This window comes from Oryzias latipes, chromosome 23, assembly GCF_002234675.1.
Source record: "Oryzias latipes chromosome 23, ASM223467v1".
NCBI classification, from domain to species: Eukaryota; Metazoa; Chordata; class Actinopteri; order Beloniformes; family Adrianichthyidae; genus Oryzias; species Oryzias latipes.
The window spans coordinates 23,979,510-24,004,073 of NC_019881.2; the positions used below are offsets into that span (position 1 = coordinate 23,979,510).

The 24,564-nt window shown below is 49.8% G+C and overlaps 1 protein-coding gene across 4 annotated transcripts; it reads right to left on the bottom strand.

Annotated features, from left to right (window-relative positions):
* Positions 1-428: 428 nt before the first annotated feature.
* On the bottom strand, positions 429-24,432 carry LOC105358172 (UPF0606 protein KIAA1549-like). 4 transcript variants are annotated; one of them, XR_002872721.1, is made up of 23 exons: positions 23,702-24,432; positions 22,736-22,918; positions 18,645-19,892; positions 18,477-18,559; positions 18,016-18,315; positions 17,754-17,940; positions 17,519-17,578; positions 17,293-17,444; positions 16,907-17,084; positions 16,594-16,778; positions 16,314-16,519; positions 16,093-16,217; positions 15,990-16,004; positions 15,177-15,382; positions 14,876-15,099; positions 14,370-14,505; positions 10,059-10,244; positions 9,864-9,916; positions 9,626-9,753; positions 9,106-9,266; positions 3,077-3,347; positions 2,923-2,962; positions 429-2,843 (listed from the first exon to the last, which is right to left on the bottom strand). XR_002872721.1 is itself a non-coding variant. In XM_023952185.1 (22 exons), exons 2-21 carry the CDS (start codon positions 22,830-22,832, stop codon positions 3,123-3,125), a joined length of 4,155 nt encoding a protein of 1,384 aa, XP_023807953.1. In that variant the 5' UTR covers positions 22,833-22,918; positions 23,702-24,432; the 3' UTR covers positions 429-2,962; positions 3,077-3,122. The 4 variants fall into 4 exon arrangements, 2 of the variants coding, with proteins under 2 accessions (XP_023807953.1, XP_023807952.1); XR_002872720.1 differs by having other exon boundaries at positions 2,923-3,347; XM_023952185.1 differs by having other exon boundaries at positions 429-2,962.
* Between the last annotated feature and the right edge of the window lie 132 nt (positions 24,433-24,564).

The window sequence follows — 24,564 nt, forward strand, 5'->3', positions numbered from 1 at the left end:
CAAAGACACAAACGGACGGACATGTTTAAAGAAAGAGTCCATCAGAACCAGAATGTTGACTTCATTTGGATGAAGTTAAACTTGATGGAGGAGACCGTGGCAAACCACGTTGGATACAACTCCATCTGTCCGTCCATCCAGGATCAGGTCGCAAATGCAGCAGTCAACTACTTTTTCTGGAAGACCTGGATGTCCTTTAAAAGACCTGGATGTCCTCTGGGAGATCTGGATGTCATCTGGTAGACCCGATGGAAACACGTACACAAATGATGGTTCTTTCCTCCTGAACCAAAGAGTTGTGTAATCTAAGTCTAGATTTGGACAAAACATGTTTGAAGGGTCCCCTTTGAATAAAATGTATAGAGCTTGTTTTCTGGAACCGTCCGAATCAACACAGACACAAAGGGTTTCAGTGAAAACAAAGTCTGTTTGGGTCTGAACGTGTTTCTTTAATGTTCAGTACAATCAGATTTCAAACACCACAGAAATAGCTCACAGACTCAGTGGGCGGGTCTGCCCAGCCTTCACATGGCTGGTGCATTACTGGTGTCCCTATGACAGCCCCACTGACTAAAACACCTTCAAGTTCAGTGAATCACAAGACCTGGAACCTGGGCTGAGGCAAAGTGACCTGGTTTAGGACTTAATCCAGACCACTGGACAGGCTCACCTGGCGAGGGAGTGGCCTCAGCACAGTGTGAAGATATTAGTTTAGATTAGTCACAATTGAGGATGTTCACTCATGTGAAACTGGAAAATGATGGTACCAGAAAAGTGGGACAAAAGCCGCTTATCCTCCTTCACAGTCAGAGACTGTCAGGCCAGGTGGAGCCAGGTAGAGATGGATACCTGCTCCTGCCCTTCTGCGTTAAAAAACCCTGGTAATGACCCAGTCCTCACTAGTGTGTGCATGGGGGCGGTACATCGTGGCGCAGCTTTGTGGTACGTCCACGGCGCCACACTTATCTGATAGATCCTACGAAGTTTGTAGAAGAAACGCAGACTAAAAACGGAGGAAACATTTAGGCGGACGACTCAGCAACTGAACTGGGTACCTGCAGGACCTGATTTTGTTCTCGTGTTTCTGGCAGGTTTAACCCACCTCTCCAAAGCTTCAAGTAGCACCATTTGGTTCTTCGGACAGGGCCAGGTCCCACTGGATGATTGACACATGCTAGGTCCAATCAGAGGGTCTTATGCCTGTACAGTTTCGGACCCATAAAGGATGCTTTGATTGCGGCCTAAAGTCTGACTTGACTTTAGCAGACTTAGACTGTTTTTAGCCCAGTTTGGCATGTTTGGGATGTCCTCACATCCTGGAGGAAGCCAAAGATGAAGGACACTGAGTCTCGCTGTGTGGATAAAGAGACACGGTGACATTCTTCAAGCCACTCATCTTTACTTGATGAGCAACAACTCCTCTTTTTTACACACGAGTGCTTTGAGCAGCATGCTGAACAACAACAGAAACACCAAGAGCAGCTAAAGCCAAAAACCTGGCTTGACATGCTAAAGTAAGGAACCCCACCTCCAAGAAGAGCTCTGGAAACAGGCAGAGAACACCACAGACAGCCAATCATGGACTAGGGACGACCATCTGCTACACCTCCTTTGGTAGACAGACCAAAAGGTAAGCCAGGTGTGTGGGGGCGTCTGCAGATGTTACTCTCTGTTCCTGTGTGTGTGTATGTTGGGAGGGACACTGGTTGATTTTCATCCAGCTCTGACCCCGACTTTACGCAGTCTAAGGAGATGTAGCAGAAATCTCCACAGAAACAGTCCTGCAGCATCAGAGGACTGGGACCACGAAGGCCGTTGACACAGCCAGACCCCCAATGTGGGCGGGGGTCCACATTAGGGTGAAGCAGGTAACTCTGTCAGGTCCCAAGTTTTTGATCTGCACAGATTGATGAATGCAACAGAACAGGAAGAAGAAGCCCAATGGCAAAGCGCCAGCCGTTAACATGACCGCACGATCACAAGCAAAGATGCAAAGCAGCAAGCACCTACAGCACACAGAAACACAGCAGGATCAAGCCACAACGGCCGTCTGTCCGGTTCTGGATCAACCCAGAACCGCCGTCTATCTGGGTCCGGATCAACCCTGAACAGCTGTCTGTCTGGGTCCAGATTGAACCCACAACGGACGTCTGTCCGGTTCTGGATCAACCCAGAACCGCCGTCTATCTGGGTCCGGATCAACCCTGAACAGCTGTCTGTCTGGGTCCAGATTGAACCCACAACGGAAGTCTGTCCGGTTCTGGATCAACCCAGAACCGCCGTCTATCTGGGTCCGGATCAACCGGTTCAAAGAAAAAGCAGCAAAAATAACATCTCAATACTCCATTAGGACTTTTACATTTACATTGTGCTCATTGGAAACCTATCTCTTTACATATATATTTTTTATACTAAACAATATTTTTCTCTCTAATTTTATATATAGTTATATATGTGTGTGTATGTATATAGTTATATATATTTATCCATCATGTTTATGTTTCTAGTTCATACAGTGGTCTACAGTGCAATGACCCCACCATGACAGTTTCTGAACCCTGATCAATGAGGCTGATGGGACAGTGGAAGGCAGTAAGTGGTCAACGATGTATTGAAGATGTAATGAGGCTAATGGTTAGCACCGAAAAAGATCTGGTGGAACAGGGCCCTTCAGAACTTTGGATTGGGAGAGTTGTCTTCCAGGGGTCTAAAGGGACCAGTCACTGCAGAAGATCCGGAATGACGACCCTAAAATAGGCCTGAAAGAAAGATGGAACCCTGTCCAAAATGGCCCTTCAGAATCCAGAATCCTTATTCCAGACCTTCAACGGGACAGAGTAGGTCTAAAGTTTAGAAAAGGTTACTGTAGAATGACTGACTATAGGAAGCACTTCAGTGAAAATGCAAGTCTGACATACGAACCAATGGAGCTGAGGGGCCGGACACACCTGAAAGTTTGACCCTGTAAAGTACCGAAGGTGGAGATAAGACACTGTCCTTGTTTCCAACACGGATCAGATTTTTTGGGGGGTCAGGGAAACAGACGGGGATAAAATCCAGACTGAAAATCGGTTACCATTTATCACAAAGGTAAGTCTTGGTCCAAAATGCTCCAGGTGAGTCTACGGATAGCTTGTAACTGCAGCCTGTTTCTGAGCAAGCCGTCGCAGTTCCTCCCTGATGGACTTTATGAGGGAGGCCGAGGTGTGCGCTGAGGGGGAGGCGTCCTCAGGGGGGTACTCTGGGGTGGGCGAGGTTAGTAGTAGGGGAGGAGCCGAGGGATCCTGCAAAGAGGAGCTGGGCATTTGGAAAACAGAGGAAGAGGAGAACTCTGGAAATGACAGGACCTGCAGGGAGAAGAGAGAGGGGGAGGAGTCACTTTTTTGGAAGGCGACCTCATAAAAGTTCAGCCTCAGGCTGGGTTCTATCTGAGCTCTCATGGAGCCCTCTGCAAGACCTTCACTGTTCGTCATGGCCTTTGACCAAACTCCTCTTTGTCCCACATTAGTAAGAATACACCCACTCCACTGTGGCGAGCCTTAAAATCCAGTTTGATGAAGACTTGACTTTCACTTTGGTTCTAGAACTTCCTCCTTTCATCTGTGCAATGTTTTGTACAGTCAGGAACATCCGTCTCAGAACAAATTCTCCACCACATCTACGCGCTCACATTCACAGTGATGAAGGCTCTAATATAATGTAGGAAGGTGGTAGCTAAGGGTTTGTTTGAGGACGAGGGTTCAGCCGATCTGGGCTTTTGGCGTGTATCGGTTGCCACAGTTTTTATTAAAGCAGTGAGCCGATGTCACAATATTTCAGCTCAGATGAAGCTGCACCATTCCACGTCTTCATCACTGTCCTGCCCACAGTGGCATCTGATTGGTTACACAAGGCACAACACAGGTCATCGCCAACCAGAGGCGGAGTCTATATGAATTATCAATGCCACAAACATTGGTTATCGAGCACCTTAAACACTGATAAACGTATCGTGATGGGCCCTAAAAAGCACGTGGCAAAGCACAGTAGACAAAGATCCACCCCCCCCTTATTCTTTACTGTCCCAGGTACCATGAAAACCCCCAGACCAGCGGAGAGACGTAATCTCTCCAAAGTGTCCTGAATCCCGGAACGCCTCCCTAACCTCTCTAGGGAGGCGTCTAGAGGCTTCATCTCACCTTTACCCTTTAACATCGGAGGTCTTTACGTTCTTTGGACTATCGTAACTCTCCAACAGTTTACTAATTGGTTGAATGCTGTAAAGCATTCAACCCTTTGTTTTTTTATTTATGGTATCTTCCGCCGTTTTTTGGCACCTAACTCCTCCTACAGTTTTTATCCAATTTTAACCATTAGACTATTAAAACATTCAGCTCTATCAGCTTATTCCAGCTATGACTTTTGGTTTTTCAAATCCTTGTACTTTTTAAGATATTCCAGGTTTTCCGGGAATTCTTGCCCTATTAAAATACATTGGGAAGTTATGGCGCAAGAGGTTCCCGGTTCGACACCCGGTTCGGACCCTTAAATTTTTTTTTACCATTTTACTTTTAAAATGTTGAGCTCTTTCAACTTATTACAGTTATTACTTTTGGTCATTCAAATCATTGAAATTTTTAAGATATTCCAGGATTTTCCAGGATTTCTGCTCCATTAAAATAAATTGGGAATCCTTGTGTTTAATTCTTTTACACTTTTTCACCTATTTTACTTTTGGTCTTTCAAATACTTGTACTTTTCCAGATATTCCAGGTTGTCCAAGATCTTTCCCCCCATAGAAATACATAGGAAACCCCCCACCCCCCCTGCAGAAGCTCGCCGGTTCAAGACCCGGCTCATCAGCTTTTACAAAAATATATATATTTTTAGTTTGCTTTTCTTTTTAATTTTATTTATGGTCAACTTTGATTATTTCTTAATTTAAACCTTTTTCCCCCCACAAATGATCACCGTTTAGACCAGGGGTCGGGAACCCTCGCGATCCATAACTGGCTCTTTTGATGGCCACATGATCTGGGTCGTAGACAAAGGGTTTCTCCGGAGCGTTTCACCGGAGCGTGTCAGCGTGTTCTGTCGGTCGAGTTGTAAGAACGAGATGTCGAGACCTGCTCAGTTAACAAGATCCATCATTTATTTTCTTCTTCCGTTTTGGAATGACAGTCTATAATAACACCACACAGCGGTGACTGTGTCGCCGGCGACAAGCGGAGCTGGCAAGCCAACAAAAGTGGCAAGAAATGAAAAAGCTGACACGCAGACCACTTGATCGTCAAAACTTGAAAGGCGCTTCCTGTCACACTGACGGCTGATTTGACACCGCAGATCCGAATGAGAGCTACTTTGTCTGCAGTTTTCTTGTGACCCACATTATTTCAAGAGAGGATCATGCGGTGCGAAGCGATGCCCTCCGGTACCGCGCGATCACTGGTGTCAAGCCAGCCCTCTCTCGTCGAACGGCTGTCAAGTGAGCCCTCTCTCGAAAACGGTGTGCCGCTTTTTTACATACATTGCGGTAAATGCAAGAAAGCCTTCATTCGATTAAATGCAAAAAGTAAGAACTGTTATTATACTCATATGTATATATTTACACATAAGCCCCCCTCCCTGTATATAACTATATATTTATATGTGTATATTTTAGTATATGTTTCAGGTGAATTATCAATTAGAGACGAAATTAAAACCATTTGTTGAAGAGGATTTACTGTAATGTTGACTTATGTTTAGGAAAAAAACTCCTAGTTTACACAGACTCATTTCACTTCTCACTTATAGTATCCCACCTGGTGAGGCCACAAAAAAAGTTTCAGCACGATCTGATGTGGAATTTCAAAATAAAACCCACTTGAAATCTGTTATTACAGCATTATCGCCACATGTGGACAGAGCTGTAAATTGAAAACTCCTAGTTTCCACAGACTCATTTCACTTCTCACTTATAGTATCCCACCTGGTGAGGTCACAAAATAAGTTTCAGCAGGATCTGATGTGGAATTTCAAAATAAAACCCAATTGAAATCTGTTATTACAGCATTACCGCCAACTAATGACAATGGTGTAAATTGAAAACTCCTAGTTTCCACAGACTCATTTCACTTCTCACTCATAGTATCCCACCTAGTGAGGCCACAAAATAAGTTTCAGAGGGATCTGATGTGGAATTTCAAAATAAAACCCATTAGAAGTCTGGTATAAATGCGTTATCGCCATATGTTGACAGAGCTGTAAAATGAAAACTCCTAGTTTCCACAGGCTCATTTCACTTCTCAATGATAGATACCCACCTGGTGATGTCACAAAAAAAGTTTCAAATAGATCTGATGTGGAATTTCAAAATAAAGCCCAATTGAAATCTGTTATTACAGCATTATTGCCACATGTTGACAAAGCTGTAAATTGAAAACTCCTAGTTTCCACAGACTCATTTCACTTCTCACTTATAGTATCCCACCTGGTGAGTTCACAAAAAAAGTTTCAGATAATTCTGATGTGTAATTTCAAAATAAAACCCAATTGAAATCTGTTATGACCGCATTATCGGCACATGTTGAGAGAGCTGTAAATTGAAAACTCCTAGTTTCCACAGAGTCATTTCACTTCTAACTTATAGAGACCCACCTGGAGATGCCATAAAAAACGTTTCATAGGGATCTGATGTGGAATTTTAAAATAAAACCCATAAGAAGTCTGGTATAAATGCGTTATCGCCATATGTTGACAGAGCTGTAAAATAAAAACTCCTAGTTTCCACAGACTCATTTCACTTCTCACTTATAGGATCCAACCTGGTGAGGTCACAAAATAAGTTTCAGAGGGATCTGATGTGGAATTTCAAAATAAAACCCTATTGAAATCTGTTATTACAGCATTATTGCCACATGTTGAAAGAGCTGTAAATTGAAAACTCCTAGTTTCCACAGACTCATTTCACTTCTCACTTATAGTATCCCACCTGGTGAGTTCACAAAAAAAGTTTCAGATAGATCTGATGTGGAATTTCAAAATAAAACCCAATTGAAATCTGTTATTACAGCGTTATCGTCATATGTTGACAGAGCTGTAAAATGAAAACTCCTAGTTTCCACAGACTCATTTCACTTCTCACTTATAGTATCCCACCTGGTGAGGCCACAAAAAAAGTTTCAGAGGGATCTGATGTGGAATTTCAAAATAAAACCCAATTGAAATCTGTTATTACAGCATTATTTCCACATGTTAACAAAGCTGTAAAATGAAAACTCTTAGTTTCCACAGACTCATTTCACTTCTCAATGATAGATATCCACCTGGTGATGTCACAAAATAAGTTTTAATTGGATTTGATGTGGAATTTCAAAATAAAACCCATTAAAAATCTGGTATACATGTGTTATTGTCATAAGGTGACAAAGTTGTAAAAAGCTGGGTTTTAGTAATTCCACATCAGATCTATGTGAAACTTATTTTGTCATATCACCAGGTGGGATACTATAAGTGAGAAGTGAAATAACTCTGTGGAAACTAGCAGTTTTCATTTTACAGCTCTGTCAACATATGGCGATAACGTATTTATGCCTGATTTCAATTGGGTTTTATTTTGAAATTCCACATCAGATCCTGCTGAAACTTATTTTGTGACCTCACCAGGTGGGATACTATAAGTGAGAAGTGAAATGAGTCTGTGGAAACTAGGAGTTTTCAATTTACAGCTTTGTCAACATATGGCATTAATGCATTCATACATGATTTCAATTGGATTTTACTTTGAAATTCCACATTTGACATATAACTATCTAAATCTAATAATATATCTCGGAGGGGGGGTATACATTGAAATTTCATGTATGCTTTCACTTTAGAAATAAGTCCTTCTTGCTGTTACCGCGATGTATGTAAAAAAGCGGCACACCGTTTTTGAGAGAGGGCTCACTTGACAGCCGTTCGACGAGAGAGGGCTGGCTTGACACCAGTGCGCGATCCGAGGCACGGGGCTTTTCGCAGCGCATCCGCGGCGGATCGCGCGGTGCCGGCGGCTTTCCACCGCTTAATGCGCTGCAAAAAGCCCCACGCCGCTGATCGCTTTCACTCCGCAATGAAAGGCTGGGTGTTTGCACGGCGTTACCGCTCGGCAGCCCCCGGTCCTCTCTTAAAATAATGTGGGTCACAACAGAACTGCGGTCAAGCCAGCCATCATTCACATACCACACACTGCAGCGTGTGAGTATCGCTGTACTGACAATGTTTGGCTCTACGTCTGTACGTGAGCAGTATTTCTCACATCTAAAGAACATTAAGACTAACCTACGATCACGTTTAACGGGTGGAAGTCTCAACACCTGCATGAACCTTAAACTCACCATGTAGGTATGGTGTCAAATTAATGCCTAAACTATTTGGCATTAAAACTGTAAAACCAGGAATCAAAACCCCAAATCTGCGAATCAAATTCTGAAATTGTCTTTTGAGTTGAGCTTTTATTACGGATGAACCAGATTACAAGACCATGAGCAAAACCATGCAGCACCAGAAGTCGCATAAGAAATACTTACCATTAATAGCAACAGCATCACAATGATATTAAGAAATAATCCACAGATGTTTTGTACTTTAAAATTGTTGAAATTACATAAAATTCACACATTCACTTAAACATATTGTATGGCTCTCATGTAATTACATTTAAAAATGTATGGTGTTCATGGCTCTCTCAGCCAAAAAGAATCCCGACCTAAAGAGCCTAAAGAGCCTAAATAAAAGAGTTTGTTCGTCATCATTTTTTTGTCCATTCAGCCCTGTTTTGAGCTAATTCAGCTTTCATTCAGCAGTACAGCATTCAACCCTGCATTTTCTTCTGGAAATGCAGACTTTCTAGTTTAAAGTGACTCCAGCGGATTCGGAAGCGGAGAAAAGACGCTTTGGGCCGTTAGGCAACACTTTATGTTGGTATATTGTTGAGCCAATGAGCGTGTGTTATTCAGGAGTCGCCGGCGTCGTCTCAGGTGTTAAAGAGTTAAAGAGCAGAGATGGCATCCGTGTTGGTTAGACACATTTATGACATGTTTGTCTTAGGATTTGGACATAATCATTTGATGTAATTTATCTCTGCTTGATGTTTGCAGTACTTACACTCTCTCTGCTGGCTCCTGGTCTGGAGAGGTCCTGGTCTGAATGCTGTTGGTGCCAGCTGGACCCCGTGGGCCCGGACATGCTGCGACCCACTCCCACTCCATGGTAGGAACCTATCTGACTGGACAGACCCACCTGTGTCAGGTGGTGGAGTTGGGCACCTGAAAAAGGATGAGGGAGGGTCTCAGCCTGAGCTAGTGGGATTATTAGTAGTTAGTGGTCTTGTCATCTGTAAATTTGGTTAACAGAGTTTTTTGGGTTGATAACAAAGCTGGTTGTAATTCCTTGGAAACATAAATAAACTATGGTTGGTTAACCAGTCAGTAGGAGGGCTTTTCCATCACTAGAGTGTTCAAATCAGGGGTAGACTTATAAATTAGACGAGTAAATTGATTGGCAGATATTTTGTGTTTTGGTGGTGTCACATTTTTGCTTAATAATAATAAAAATATGAATTAAAATACAAACAACTGGTATGACCCTGAAAAAAACATATTGTCACTGCTTTGAATGGGTGTACCTGTACTTCCTCCTACAGGTCGCGGTCTGGAAGAGGAGGGGGGGTCCTCATACTGCCCCCTATTGGAGTAAATAGACTCCTGCAGTTGGTCTCCAGTAGAGAGGTATCCTCCGGAGCCCATGCCTTGTCTGTTTAAAGTACAGTAGAAATCAGCGGCAGTTCATGTTCAGTCTACAGACCCGGATCTGGATCTGGATCTGGATCTGGATCCGGGTTCGAGTGTGCTGGTTCTGCTCACCTCTGTAGAAGACTGTGGAGGGACGTGGGGGACATTCCTAACTCTGCATATCTCTGAGGAAACGAACAAGAAGGAGAGAAAAGTGGGAACAAATCCATCTAAAGACGGTCATTATTACATTTCTTACTGGGGGGGTCAAGGGGTTATCCCACTGAGTAGGAGGGGGGCTTATTTACACAAATTTACCCCACTCACCCCAGCACTGCCCTGTGAGGATGGAGATACCAGGGCAAAGGCATCATCCAGGAGAGAATGCATCTGCTGCCGCGCCTCTTCGATGGAGGGCTGTGGGGGCATGTAGGGGGGCGGAGGTGGGGCAGAGTCAAATACCTCATCAGTGGGGGAAGGGCTTCTGTTGCCTTGTGGCAGATCAGGGTCAGACTGAAACAGAGAAAGCAGGGTAGATTTGTTTAAACACAATCCGGAGCTTTATTACCACAAGGGGGCAAAATCCAGCTCCATGTGCTGAAAGGAGAGGATGAAGGAGAGGAGGAAGGCGAGTAGGAGGGAGAGGAGGAGAAGGGAGAGGAGGAGGGAGAGGAGGAGAAGGGAGAGGAGGAGGGAGAGGAGGAGAAGGGAGAGGAGGAGGAGGGAGAGGAGGAGGGAGAGGAGGAGGGAGAGGAGGAGGGAGAGGAGGAGGAGGGAGAGGAGGAGGGAGAGGAGGAGGGAGAAGAGGAGAAGGGAGAGGAGGAGGGAGAGGAGGAGGGAGAGGAGGAGAAGGGAGAGGAGGAGGAGGGAGAGGAGGAGGGAGAGGAGGAGGTAGAGGAGGAGGGAGAGGAGGAGGGCGAGTAGGAGGGAGAGGAGGAGGGAGAGGAGGAGAAGGGAGAGGAGGAGGGAGAGGAGGTGGGCGAGTAGGAGGGAGAGGAGGAGGGAGAGGAGGAGGGAGAGGAGGAGGGCGAGTAGGAGGGAGAGGAGGAGGGAGAGGAGGAGGGCGAGTAGGAGGGAGAGGAGGAGGGAGAGGAGGAGGGAGAGGAGGAGAAGGGAGAGGAGGAGGAGGGAGAGGAGGAGGGAGAGGAGGAGGGAGAGGAGGAGAAGGGAGAGGAGGAGGGCGAGGAGGAAGGAGAGGAGGAGGGAGAGGAGGAAAGAGAGGAGGAGGGAAAGGAGGAAGGAGAGGAGGAGGGAGAGGAGGAGGAGGGAGAGGAGGGAGGAGAGGAGGAGGGAGAGGAGGAGGGAGAGGAGGAGGGAGAGGAGGAGGGAGAGGAGGAGGAGGGAGAGGAGGAGGAGGGAGAGGAGGAGGGAGAGGAGGAGGTAGAGGAGGAGGGAGAGGAGGAGGGCGAGTAGGAGGGAGAGGAGGAGGGAGAGGAGGAGGGAGAGGAGGAGGGCGAGTAGGAGGGAGAGGAGGAGGGAGAGGAGGAGGGAGAGGAGGAGAAGGGAGAGGAGGAGGGAGAGGAGGAGAAGGGAGAGGAGGAGGGAGAGGAGGAGAAAGGAGAGGAGGAGGAGGGAGAGGAGGAGGGAGAGGAGGAGGGAGAGGAGGAGAAGGGAGAGAAAGAGGGAGAGGAGGAGGGCGAGTAGGAGGGAGAGGAGGAGAAGGGAGAGGAGGAGGGAGAGGAGGAGGGAGAGGAGGAGAAGGGAGAGGAGGAGAAGGGAGAGGAGGAGGAGGGAGAGGAGGAGGGAGAGGAGGAGGTAGAGGAGGAGGGAGAGGAGGAGGGCGAGTAGGAGGGAGAGGAGGAGGGAGAGGAGGAGAAGGGAGAGGAGGAGGGAGAGGAGGAGGGCGAGTAGGAGGGAGAGGAGGAGGGAGAGGAGGAGGGAGAGGAGGAGGGCGAGGAGGAGGGAGAGGAGGAGGGAGAGGAGGAGGGCGAGTAGGAGGGAGAGGAGGAGGGAGAGGAGGAGAAGGGAGAGGAGGAGGAGGGAGAGGAGGAGGGAGAGGAGGAGAAGGGAGAGGAGGAGGAGGGAGAGGAGGAGGGAGAGGAGGAGGTAGAGGAGGAGGGAGAGGAGGAGGGCGAGTAGGAGGGAGAGGAGGAGGGAGAGGAGGAGAAGGGAGAGGAGGAGGGAGAGGAGGAGGGCGAGTAGGAGGGAGAGGAGGAGGGAGAGGAGGAGGGAGAGGAGGAGGGAGAGGAGGAGGGCGAGTAGGAGGGAGAGGAGGAGGGAGAGGAGGAGGGCGAGTAGGAGGGAGAGGAGGAGGAGGGAGAGGAGGAGGAGGGAGAGGAGGAGGGAGAGGAGGAGGGAGAGGAGGAGAAGGGAGAGGAGGAGGGCGAGGAGGAAGGAGAGGAGGAGGGAGAGGAGGAAGGAGAGGAGGAGGGAGAGGAGGAAGGAGAGGAGGAGGGAGAGGAAGAGAAGGGAGAGGAGGAGGAGGGAGAGGAGGGAGGAGAGGAGGAGGGAGAGGAGGAGGGAAAGGAGGAAGGAGAGGAGGAGGGAGAGGAGGAGAAGGGAGAGGAGGAGGAGGGAGAGGAGGAAGGAGAGGAGGAGGGAGAGGAGGAGGAGGGAGAGGAGGAGAAGGGAGAGGAGGAGGAGGGAGAGGAGGGAGGAGAGGAGGAGGGAGAGGAGGAGAAGGGAGAGGAGGAGGAGGGAGAGGAGGGAGGAGAGGAGGAGGGAGAGGAGGAGGGAGAGGAGGAGGGAGAGGAGGAGGGCGAGGAGGAGGGAGAGGAGGAGGGAGAGGAGGAGGGAGAGGAGGAGAAGGGAGAGGAGGAAGGAGAGGAGGAGGGAGAGGAGGAGAATGGAGAGGAGGAGGGAGAGGAGGAGGGAGGAGAGGAGGAGGGAGAGGAGGAGGGAGAGGAGGAGGGCGAGTAGGAGGGAGAGGAGGAGGGAGAGGAGGAGGGAGAGGAGGAGAAGGGAGAGGAGGAGGGAGAGGAGGAGAAGGGAGAGGAGGAGGAGGGAGAGGAGGAGGGAGAGGAGGAGGGAGAGGAGGAGAAGGGAGAGGAGGAGGGAGAGGAGGAGGGAGGAGAGGAGGAGGGAGAGGAGGAGGGAGAGGAGGAGGGAGAGGAGGAGGGAGAGGAGGAGAAGGGAGAGGAGGAGGAGGGAGAGGAGGAAGGAGAGGAGGAGGGAGAGGAGGAGAAGGGAGAGGAGGAGGAGGGAGAGGAGGAGGGAGAGGAGGAAGGAGAGGAGGAGGGAGAGGAGGAGGGAGAGGAGGAGAAGGAAGAGGAGGAGGGAGAGGAGGAGGGCGAGTAGGAGGGAGAGGAGGAGGGAGAGGAGGAGGGCGAGTAGGAGGGAGAGGAGGAGGGAGAGGAGGAGAAGGGAGAGGAGGAGGGAGAGGAGGAGGGCGAGTAGGAGGGAGAGGAGGAGGGAGAGGAGGAGGGAGAGGAGGAGGGAGAGGAGGAGGGAGAGGAGGAGGGCGAGGAGGAAGGAGAGGAGGAGGGAGAGGAGGAAGGAGAGGAGGAGGGAGAGGAGGAAGGAGAGGAGGAGGGAGAGGAGGAGAAGGGAGAGGAGGAGGAGGGAGAGGAGGGAGGAGAGGAGGAGGGAGAGGAGGAGGGAGAGGAGGAAGGAGAGGAGGAGGGAGAGGAAGAGAAGGGAGAGGAGGAGGAGGGAGAGGAGGGAGGAGAGGAGGAGGGAGAGGAGGAGGGAGAGGAGGAAGGAGAGGAGGAGGGAGAGGAGGAGAAGGGAGAGGAGGAGGAGGGAGAGGAGGGAGGAGAGGAGGAGGGAGAGGAGGAAGGAAAGGAGGAAGGAGAGGAGGAGGGAAAGGAGGAAGTAGAGGAGGAGAAGGGAGAGGAGGAGGAAGGAGAGGAGGAGGGAGAGGAGGAAGGAGAGGAGGAGGGAGAGGAGGAAGGAAAGGAGGAAGGAGAGGAGGAGAAGGGAGAGGAGGAAGGAGAGGAGGAGAAGGGAGAGGAGGAGAGGAGGAGGGAAAGGAGGAAGGAGAGGAGGAAGGCGTGATCTTTAGCAGAGCAAAGTCAGGAATGAAGACATTGGAGCAGAACTTTGACTGAAGGAGAAATAGAGAGTTGATGGACAGAAGGAGGAGGATCTCTTGTGTGATCAGGAGAAAAGATGGAAGGAGAACACGGCTGATGGAGTGGAAGCAGCTTCAAGATGTTTTATCACGGAGTGATGGAAGGAGGAACAGAGGAGGAGGAGAGACTCTGAAGGAGGAGTTTGAACAGAACGTTGTGGAGGTGAAGTGAGGGTCTAATGACCTTTGATTTTGGAGCGCCGTTGCTGCAGGTAAAATGTTTGTTGGATGACTTTAAGGTCATTTCATGGACGCTAAATCAGCCTTTTGGTCAGAGGAGGAAAGGTTTTTTTTATTCATGACATGAAATTTTCAGCGTCTCGTCTTTGCTGTTTGTTCTCCTTCATGAGAACCGCGTTCAGTCAGCAGCAGGTCCTGGAGAACCGCCATCTGACGGACAGTAAAGCCTCTGGAACGGCCAATCAGAGCCAATGTTCTCATTTTACTCACAGAAACACGCAAAGTTACTTTAAGAATAACTAGTTAGCTTTAATAAAGAGTAAATAAGTTACTAACTCAGTTACTAGAAGTGACATTCCTGAAAGGCTGAAGAGCAGAAACCTTAGAAAACCCACATCGGTACCAAAGCACTCGGTCTGGACTGAGGGCACGACCTTTCCTCTCACCATGTAGGCCACGTTGTTCAGTCCTGGGTACTTCCTGTAGGTGGCGCTTTGGTCAGTGAGCAGGCGGTCTCGGTCTGTATCAGGGAGACTTCCTGGACCGGGCTGGGCCCAGCGCCCCCGAGGAGAGTGTTTCCCTCTGGAAGGAAAAGCAGAGAGTGATGAAGAACAGGAGCAGTTTCTGGTTCTTCATCACAGAAAAGACGTTCCACCAACACAACCTCGAAACCATTCTTCCAGTTCAGAAGAGGTTCTGCGCTTCTGCTCCTTCTGATCCGGAGAAACTGCCCCTGTTTCCAGAAACCTTCTCCGCAGGAACATCAGGTTCTCCTTCTATTGCTGTTTGGGTTTTTCAGAAAACCTTTAGGGTTCTACCTAGAACCATCTCAGACGCTTCAGCCTCGGATCTTTGGAGAACAAAGGTTCTGCCAGACTGTACTCAGAACTGTCCTGACAAATGGACCTGCCCAGAACTTAGAACGTGGCTGAGGTCTCAGGTGGAGTCTCACCTTTTCCTGGACTCTGTGGGCGAAGTGTCGGCCTGAAGGATGCAGTCCATGTGGTCGTGGGCGGAGCTATAGAGTCTTTGTGCCGCCTCGCTCTGGACTGGCCCGTCACCAAAGGCATCCATGATGTCATCCATGGAGGGAAACTCACACTGGCCCCGCCTCTTGGCACGTTGCCGCAGTTTGTTCCTGTGATGCTCAATCTCTGACTTGTGCCTCAGCGCCACCTGCAGGGACACGGCGAACAGGTGCATCAGGTACGAGCCAGCATGCAGTGAGCAGGTGCCCCCTGTGCCCCACCCACCTCAGTGTTGACCTTCTCAGTGAGGGAGGGGCTTGGTTGGGAGGTGGGGTGCAGGGGAGAGCTGGGGCGTGGCTGCATGGCGATGAGCTGCACCTTGTTGGCCTGGCGACGGGTGCCGTCAGACGAGGCGCGAGAAAGGCGGTCAACATGGTCAAAGATGGAGGATGAGGACAGAAGCTCGTCTGGACCGTAGCCTGGAGGAGCAGCTGCAGAGGTCAGAGGTCAGTGGTGACACCAGAGCATCTGCTCCAAAGGGAAGCATCCGTCTCATGGAAAACCCCCCAAGTCTGAGAGCAGAGCCCCCCACAAATGTTTATGTCAACATTTAGAACCAACTAGGAGCTGGAAGCATTACGGTGAGAAGATTGGACTTGACCATGATCATCAGGGTGGAGCTGATAACGGCAGTCCCACCAAACACCCTCTGCTCGCAGGGCGGGACGATACAGCCTTTTCTCATTTTGGAGGCACGAAATCCAGTTTGAGATGGTAGGAAACCACCTGGCAGGACAATGTGCATCCCAGAGGAGTTCCAGTTCTGGGCTGATCATACAGATGCTACACTTTGACCATTAAAACTGGGCGGAAGTATTTACTTTTGTTATTTTTTCCTGATTCGGTTTTCTTGCTGTAAATTTGAATTTAAAATGAACCAAAACTTTGCGTAATGTACTTTGAAGTTTGTTTTAGCAGCTGACTCCACCATGGATTTGAACCCTCCACCAACCAGCCTCAGGACGGACACTGACATGTATTGTTAATCAGTGCAGGTGCAGGTGCTGTGTAGAAGTGTGTGAAGCCGTGGAAACACACCTGTCTTGCTCCTCCCTGCAGGGGTGGGAACACGAAACACAGAAGAAACAAAGTTAAATGTGGCGGCGTCCTCGCCGATTCAGACTCTTCCCGAGATTCTGACCGTTTCTGGTTTTCTTGTGCTGTTTCCCCTCGTTGGGCATGGCCACGGGTCGGGTGCTTTCCTCTACAGACTCTCTGCCGCTCGACTGCTCGCTGCCCAGCGAGTCGCCATCCGACGGGCTGAGCCTGGCGAGACAAAGCATTTGGGAGGAGCCTCTGACTGTCAGGACTGATTACAGGTTCAATTCCACGGCTTGGAATGCATAAAAGATGGCAGCTAACCTCCCCCTGCGGCGGCTCAAGCGGGCGGGTTTGGTGGAGGATCCCTTCGACTTGGGGGTGTTAAGGTCGCCTGTCTCTGAGGGCGTGGCTTCTTTGGCGGGAGCAGGTAGTGGACCGGGCTCCTGGATGACCATGATGTCATCCTTGCTGTGCTGACCGAGGTGGAGCTTTGCAAAGTCAAATCCTTTGACGCTCGGAGCCTGAAGCTGCAGTCAGGAGAGAATCTGTCAGACCTAGCGAGTCTGGAAGGGGGGGGGGGGTGGTTCTGTTGACCTCTGACCTTCTGCCTCTGCTGGATAGTGTTGATGGCATCAGGCTGAAACTCAAGCTTTTCAGAGCCACAAAGCTTCCAGTAGAGGAGGATGATGATGAAGACTGCAAGAAGGACGGGAACAGCCACGCCCACAATCAGCCAGATGTTGTTGCTTTGTGTCTCTGCTGGGGGGACAAAGAGCTCCTCCACAGCTGGAAGGGAAAGAGTGAGACACAGGTGAGGTTCAGGTGAGACACGGAAGAGACTCTCCCTTTCTCCATATACCAGGTTTGAAGTTGAAAAGCTGTTTGCCTGTGGGCACTTTGGCACTCCGACTCACCCTGTGCCAGTGGTTTCAGGACTCGATGTCCCAGGACGATGGCAGCCCTCTGAAGATCCAGACTGTTCAGGGTTGCAGCTGTTACCTCTGCTGGGACCCTCTCTCCACCAGAACCCTCCACAAAATAAAAAACCTCCAACGGGTTCTCTGGACTGGAAAGCCTGGACACCCGCACCACCTGACACACAACAGCAGTTCTGGTTCATGTACCTGCTTTTGTCGTCTCTAATCCCCATTTCCTGCTCATGGCAGCGGTCAGAGTGAGCACAGACTCACATCAGAACCGGTTTCCTGTCTGACACGATAAGCTCCGCCCACAGCAGGAAGGTCCCAACGGGCAAAGCGCTGTTTGCTGAATAATAATGCCAGGTGCATCAAGCACATACCTGCAGGCTGTTGTTGCCCACAGCAGTTGCTCTCCTCCAGCGCCTCCTGCTGGTTTCCTGCAGCCCCTCCTCCAGCAGCAGAGCCAGGCGTCTCTCCAGACGAGCCTTGAAGCTGCGCTCCGCCACCAACTGCTCCTGGACTCCCAGCAGAACTGAAACGGCACCAGCAACAGGTCAGAGTCAGACCTAAATCGGACCGCCGACGTCGGAATGTTCGGGAAGATACCTGTGCGGACCCAGGAGGAGCGCAGGAGATGGGACGTGTTGAGCTCCGGGTAGTGGAATGCTGAAAACACAGGTGAGTTACAGGTGAGTTACAGGTGAGTTACAGGTCAGGACTGATGGTTGCTCCATGAAATGTTACATTTGAGCATTGAAACAAGGATGGTCTCTGTTCCAGGGGAGCAGCTTCTGATGCTCCTGAACACACATGCTAGCTGTCTCAAACCCATTTGTCGTACCTTCTGCGATCTGCAGTGCAGGAAATCCGACGTAGAAGCTGAACTCCACCAGGCTGAGCTTCCTCAGATGTTCGCTAACCTCTGATCCTGGCAGGTAACCCCGCCCATCCCGCACTGCAAATATAATGTCGACAGGAACTTTCCCGCCTGGTGCTGCCTGGACGGCGCCAGTTGTGATGTTCAGCAACTGCATGGAGGCAAAAGGTTTTTAACTCTGGTGTGGACGACATTCCGGTCATGAGAACGAACGGGTTCGACTCACCTGTACCATGATGTTCCCGCCCTCATGTGATCTTCTTAGCGTCTCTGCATACGCCATCCCCAGCCCCTTCTCGATACGTTCGCTGAAGTTGCACACCTTGATGTCGATGTGAGCAGGAACGAACTGAAGCACAGAGTGGATCTGGTGCCTGAGATCCGGAACCGTGTACAGCGGCAGCACCGTGGGAACCGGACCCGAGCCGCGAGGCAGCCGGCGCAGAGCGTTAATGACAGATATGGCAGTGAAGACCAGAGGTCCCGACACAACACGGAAGGCGAAACTTGATGGCGTTCTGAGGAACTGAATAGGAACCGGATGTCAGGTACCTTCAAGAACTGACCCTGAACCGGTAAAAACTTTGACATCAACAAGAGTTCTGACGAAGCATCACCTGGAACAGAAGCTCTGGGCCTTGAAGAAATGTTTGACATAAAGTCTATGACAAGTTTCCACATGATTACCTGCAGCTCCACAGAGCGGTTGAACTCTCTCCTGAGGAGATCTCGGACCTGACTGAAACCGGATGAAGAACCTTTAGAACCGACTGCAAACACATAACAATCATCAGCTGGAATCTGACCAACACGTGGATCTGCAGGAATGTCATCCAGAACTCTCTAAGCTCTCACCTACTTGCACCAGATACAACTCTGGCTTGGTGATGTTGCAGAGGTACTGCCTGGTGGGCAGGGTCTGCACCACCCTGGGTGTGGTGACGGGAGGCGCTCTGGTCAGACTGATTGCAGTAAACTGAGTGGTGGTTGTGGTGATGGGCTGGACCTTTGCTGGTTTTTCAGTCACCACTGATGGTTTCTCTGGTTTGCCAGTACTGGTAGTAGGTCCCAGGGGTGGGGAGGGTGGCAACCGGATGGTGGTGTTGGACGGGGGACGGGCAGGACGTCTGCCGTGGACTGAACCACGATCTCTGGTTCTTAAGACCGGAGAAGAGGGGGTGGAGGAGGTATTGGAGGTGGATGACGGAGCAGTTGGTTTGTCTTTACCTGCTCCGGCAGGTGAAGGAGGAAGAGAAGGGGCGGGTTTTGGGGGTGGGTGCCTGGGCTCTGGCGGAGAGCTGGCCGTGAACACAGAGGTTTTTGGAGAAGGGTGGCTGTGAGTTGCTGTTGGAGAAATGGTGGTTCTGAAGTAGGTCTGGTTCAGCGTGTCCTTATCTTCTTTTCTTTCCTTTCCTGTCTCCATTTTCTTTTCCTTCTTTCTGTCTCTTTCTTTTTCCTTCTCCCTTTCCCGGGCCACCAGGTTGGTGTAGTACTCCAAACTGTTCATGTCAGGCAGCAGCACTTCTGTTGGCTCCAGAGGAACCATGTCCTCCAGGTCGTAGTCCTCGTCCCAGTTGGAGAAGACGTCTCGATCAGTGGGGTGAGGATGGAGAGAAACGTGGGGTGATGAGGAGGAGAGGGGTAGACGGGAGAATAGAGGAAGGGTAGGTCTGACGGGGAAGGTGGTGTCATAAGAAATCCAGTTGCCCTCCTCGTCCGTGTGCCACGGATGCCTGGGAAGGGGAGTGGCCAGAGCCAGCTCTTCGCCATCTGGCACAATAAAGGACAGAGTCTCCACATAGTCTCCAGAACCCCAAGCATCTTCTAAAGTGGGACCTGACTCCCAGGGAGAAGGAGGAGTCAGGGTGGTTTGGCTGTGTGGGGGGAGCGGGGGAGGTAGACTGGGGGACAGCAGGTCTGGAGGTCTCAGCAAAAGGTGAATCCCTTGAGCTCCAGGGTCTGATTCTGCCATGGAGCCTCCCTCAGCATGGTCACCATAGTAACCGGAGTCTGGAGGACGACCAGAGGGGAAGGGGGGTGGTGAGGATGTTGGTGGTGGAAAATCAGATAAAGACTCCTTGGTGTTGGTGGACTTTGGCATCCCTGTGGAGCCAGAGGGAGAGAAATGCTTGTAATTTAACAAAACTCAATGGTCCGTGTCCCAACACACCCCGGACATGGACCGGACCGTCCGGGTCCATCCTACAGACGCTAGAATGGAGGTGGACCAGACGCTCCATGGAATGACATTCCATAATGGTAAATGGCGTATACTTATAAAGCACTTTCTACCTTCTTTCGAAGGCCCAAAGCGCTTTACAGTCACAGCCCCATTCACCCATGCACACACACATTCACTGCGGCTCCGCTGCCAAACACTGGCGCCAACCTCCCACCAGAGGAAAGGTGGGGTTCAGTGTCTTGCCCAAGGACACTTCGACACATGGGCGTGCAAGGCGGGAATCGAACCTGCAATCTTACGATCATGGGTCGACCGCCCTACCGCTGCACCACGGCCGCCCCGGGGGACAAGCGCGGTTGCCCCGGTGTTTGTCATGACCTGGACACATAAAGCAGGTTCTGGTTGGAAGACCTTAAAACTCCAGAACGGCTGTAGTCAGTTCAAGGATCACTGGAACAAGTAGAACTCCGCCATGAGCTGTCAATCAGGGGCTGAAGTGGATGTTCGGGGAACACAGGTGAGTCCAACGGCAGGTACACGCCTCCCTGGTGGAAGAACACCTACTGCTGGGACAACTACCACCTGTTTTGTCCTTCCCACCGGGCGAGTCGCTCCGTAGATTTTTGTTGTTGACACATATGTACCCCCCCCCAGTCCACCTCATCCCCCTCCTTTTCACACTCCTTTGCACACACATAGATAGCTGACTAGCTGCCTTGAATCTCTTTCTTCTTGTTGCCATGGTGACAGTTTGCTTCAGCGCAGTATCCCATGATTAGCACAGACAAGCCACAAGTCGTTGACATTCAGAGGCGCCGCCGTTCAGCGCTCAGAGCCTGTTGGGCTGGACCATCAGAAAGTCCCAAAATTGCCCAAAGGGCTGATGGTCTGCAGACTCTTTCAGGTGGGACTCAGCAGGAATCGGTCAGACTGAGCTCCACCTGCCGCCGTGGCGTGTACACCAATGATAAAATACACGTTTGTCCACTAATCTGTTCTATAAATGTGGTTCCTGTGTAGAACACCTGGGCTTGCTTCCCAGGGGGAGCAATAAGTTCAAAAATCCAGACCCTTTGCTGCTGCCTATCTGGGTCTCCCTGAAAGTAAAGGTTGTGTCAGGAAGGGCATCCGGCGGGAAAACTCTCTGCCAAACCACGGTGACAGCTCCTTCGCTGTGAAAACCCGATGGGATGTGTATAGCGAAAGGTGAACAACACGTGTGTCGTCCGCTGTGATGCATGTGGTCATTTTGATGTTATAGTAAAATAAACCTACCATGTCTCAAGTCCAAATGATATTTTCCAAAATCAATTATAGATCAATTGCCTATAGATTGATGATTCAATGAATAACTTGGCTGAGACAGATCGATTGGAGGAATAGAAATCTATTCATCGGTTAATTGTTGCACCCGTACTAATACCATAATGCTTTATTACAGTGTTTTCATCCATTCTAAACTTTTTTCTTCCACGGTCTTACTTTCCATTTGAGAGGTGATGTATTTCTCCTTTTTTACTGTTTACATCATTCAGATCTGACCTGAGAAAACACAAATGTGAGGCAAGCAGTATCTCTGCCTGACCAAAGGGGCGCTCGTGAGCTCGCATTTGTTCTTCAGTGATTACCAATAAAATTTAATTGGAGTCCTTTATTTTCTGTTTTGACTGACTGCAAAAACAGCTGATGTAATATCATTACAATAATGTCTCAAAGTTGGACTTTCAATAAAATCCTTCAGTAGAGATGAGGAACCGATGATGGATTTACGGCGTCTTCAGACACATTTGGTCCCCTTAAAGTGAACCAGACTCCCTTTTCAGTCTGAATACAGCCAAGCAGACCCTGGTCTGGGACTCCATCAGCAGGCAGGGTTGGGGGTAACAGATTACAAAGTAACGAATTACTGTAATTTAATTACTTTTGTCAGTAATGGAGAAATGTAACGAATTACAGTTTAAATGTTAGTAATTAATTACAATTACTGGACTACAGAATCCCTCGTTTCTTAGGTCCTGTAGGCTCTGACATTTTCTCTCGGTTAAATGAAACAAAACGGAGGTTAATTTAAAAAAAAAAAACAGTTAGCATGCGCGCACTCATGCAGAATGAGGGATGGTCAACGTCCAGCCACGCCCTCATTGCTGCAGTCACGTTGCTCACGAGGAGGGCAACTGATGGTCCTAACCCATTTATAAGGCAAGAAATCACACTTATTAACCCTTGTGCTTTCTTAGATGACCCCCCCCTTCCATAGACGTGTTCCCCCTACCATGACAAAGGTGGATAAAGGTGGAAAGATTTCATGTAATCCATGGACACCAGTGAAGATCACAAATCATTGAAGAAAAAAGGTTCAGAGCACTGTCTAGTGGGTCTAGATGACCCCACTCCCAATGTTAAAGTGCCTAGGATAGAACAAGGGTTAATGAATCACATAAATCCATTTATGCATTTGACCAATCGGAGGAAGCCCTCTGACGTTAGATTCCCGAGGTTCATTTGGAGAATAATATCAGTGATGTTGACTCTTATTTAATTAAACGGTTGCAGTGAAATGGAAAGGATCTTTTCACATGTTCTGCTATTTGTTCATGTATCACAGGTTATATGATCATCATAGTATTGATCACTAATATCGCGAGTTTTCCTCGTATCGTGCCACCATCATGTCTACAGGTCACATGTTTAGATTTCATGAGGAGGGAAACTTTCACTTCCTGCTCTGTGAGGTCATCTGTCTCGCATCAGATTTTCCATTTACCTGCATCAGGTGAGCTGCTGGTTGCCATGGATACCACAGTGCTGGCCATCAACAGCACTGTGAGGCTGCATCTGGAGGCGGAGCTTATGGCCTCCATTTCAGTTCTGGTGCTGGAGGTGCAGCCTGCTGGTCAAGGGCCCACTCCAATGTGGGGGCAGGGGGGTGGGGGCCTGTCAGGAACACCTGAGCAGCAGAACATCAGCTAATCACCATTATTGATCATAGGAGAGTTGACAGACAGGTGGGCGGAGCTCCAGGGGTCTGCTTCATGTAATCCACCTGACATGATCCCAGATTCTGAGGTCATTCTGCCTCTCAGCTGATTGTGATCACGTGACCCAGAGAGACCACCTGGAAGAGCAGCATCTCACAACCACAGGTCCAGCTGTGCAGCAGTGTCCGGCCTCTGTCTGCATTTCAAGACCCAAAGGAAAAAAGACCCCCCCCACACACACACACACCACCACCATCAGAATGAGGCCACACACAGGGGGGGGGGGGGGGTGCTTACAGATAGATTGGGTTCTAAAAAGCCGGGTCCGCAGAGCGGGACGGATCAGTTCCTGTGGACTCCCATAGGTCACTCCGAACCTGATCCAGGAGTCAGACCACCTGCAGCAGCTGGTCAGGTGACGTCACCAGCAGATCAATAAAACCTGCAGTGAGATCTTCTCATCGATTGGTTTCTGGATCACCTCCCAGTCTGCTTCCTGTAAACCGGTTTGGCTCAGTGCTGTCCCGGTTCGGCTCGGTCCGCACTAACTCGATTCGAAACAGAACCGGCGGGCTCCTTCCTGCCTCTGCAGCGGCTGTGCGCGGCCCAGTCCCCGCGCGCATCGCCCCTCGCGGCGCTGCTCATGCTTTAAGGTGACCCCCCCCCCCCCCCCCCCTTCCTATACACAAATGCACGAAATAGAAGCGGTCCGGCCCGCTGTGACCAGCCCTTCGGTTCGGGTCTGGACTCACCTGCCATTCTGAAGATGCGGTCCGGTCGTGTCATGACTCTCCATTGCAGCGCGGCGCGCGCCCTGTGCGTGCACGAGGGGCGGAGCTTCAGTCTCATTTCACGCAGGCAGCTTCTTAGATCTATTTTTCGCAGAAACCGTTCAGGTGACCGAGCCGAACTTTAGACACCGGATCCATAGATTTTAATTTCTTGGTGAATCTGCAAAGGCGCGTTAGCGCGTGCACAAATCGGCCTCCTCACAATCTTGGCTCTCCTGATTTTGATGAGGAAGGTGACTTCCTGCAGCAAACAGGTAAAGTCTCACCTGGAGGTGGATGACATTCTTCTGGAACCTCTGACTTTCTGCGTTTGGGTCCAAAATACTGCTTTGGTTCCAAATCCAAACCGGTGTCATTTTTTGGGACATAGTTTCTGCGGAGCGGCAGGAGATGATAGAATTTCACCTCTGAGCTGTAGGCGGGACGGTTGGTCAAATCAAGTCAACTTTAATAATAAAGCGCTTTTAAAACAGGACCAAAGTGCTTAAGAATGAAAGACAAAGCAAAAAAACAATCCAACATGACATCATCATTCCAAACCAATCAAATCACACTGAGTTACAAGCCAGAGAGAAGATAAGACATTCTGGTGAGTTTTCAACTTGGATTTCAAATCATTCAATGAACCTTTCTGACCTGCATAGGCAGAGCATTCTGGGGCCACCAACGGAAAATGCCCCCCCCCACCCCCCTCACCCCCGAGTTCCCGCCACGCATCCACCATCCACAGGTCAGCTGATCAAGGAGCAGGAAGGGGAATGCAGCTCAGAGGCAGGGCGGAGCCTAACCATTAAAAGATTTAAAATGTTAGTGCTGAGTGAACC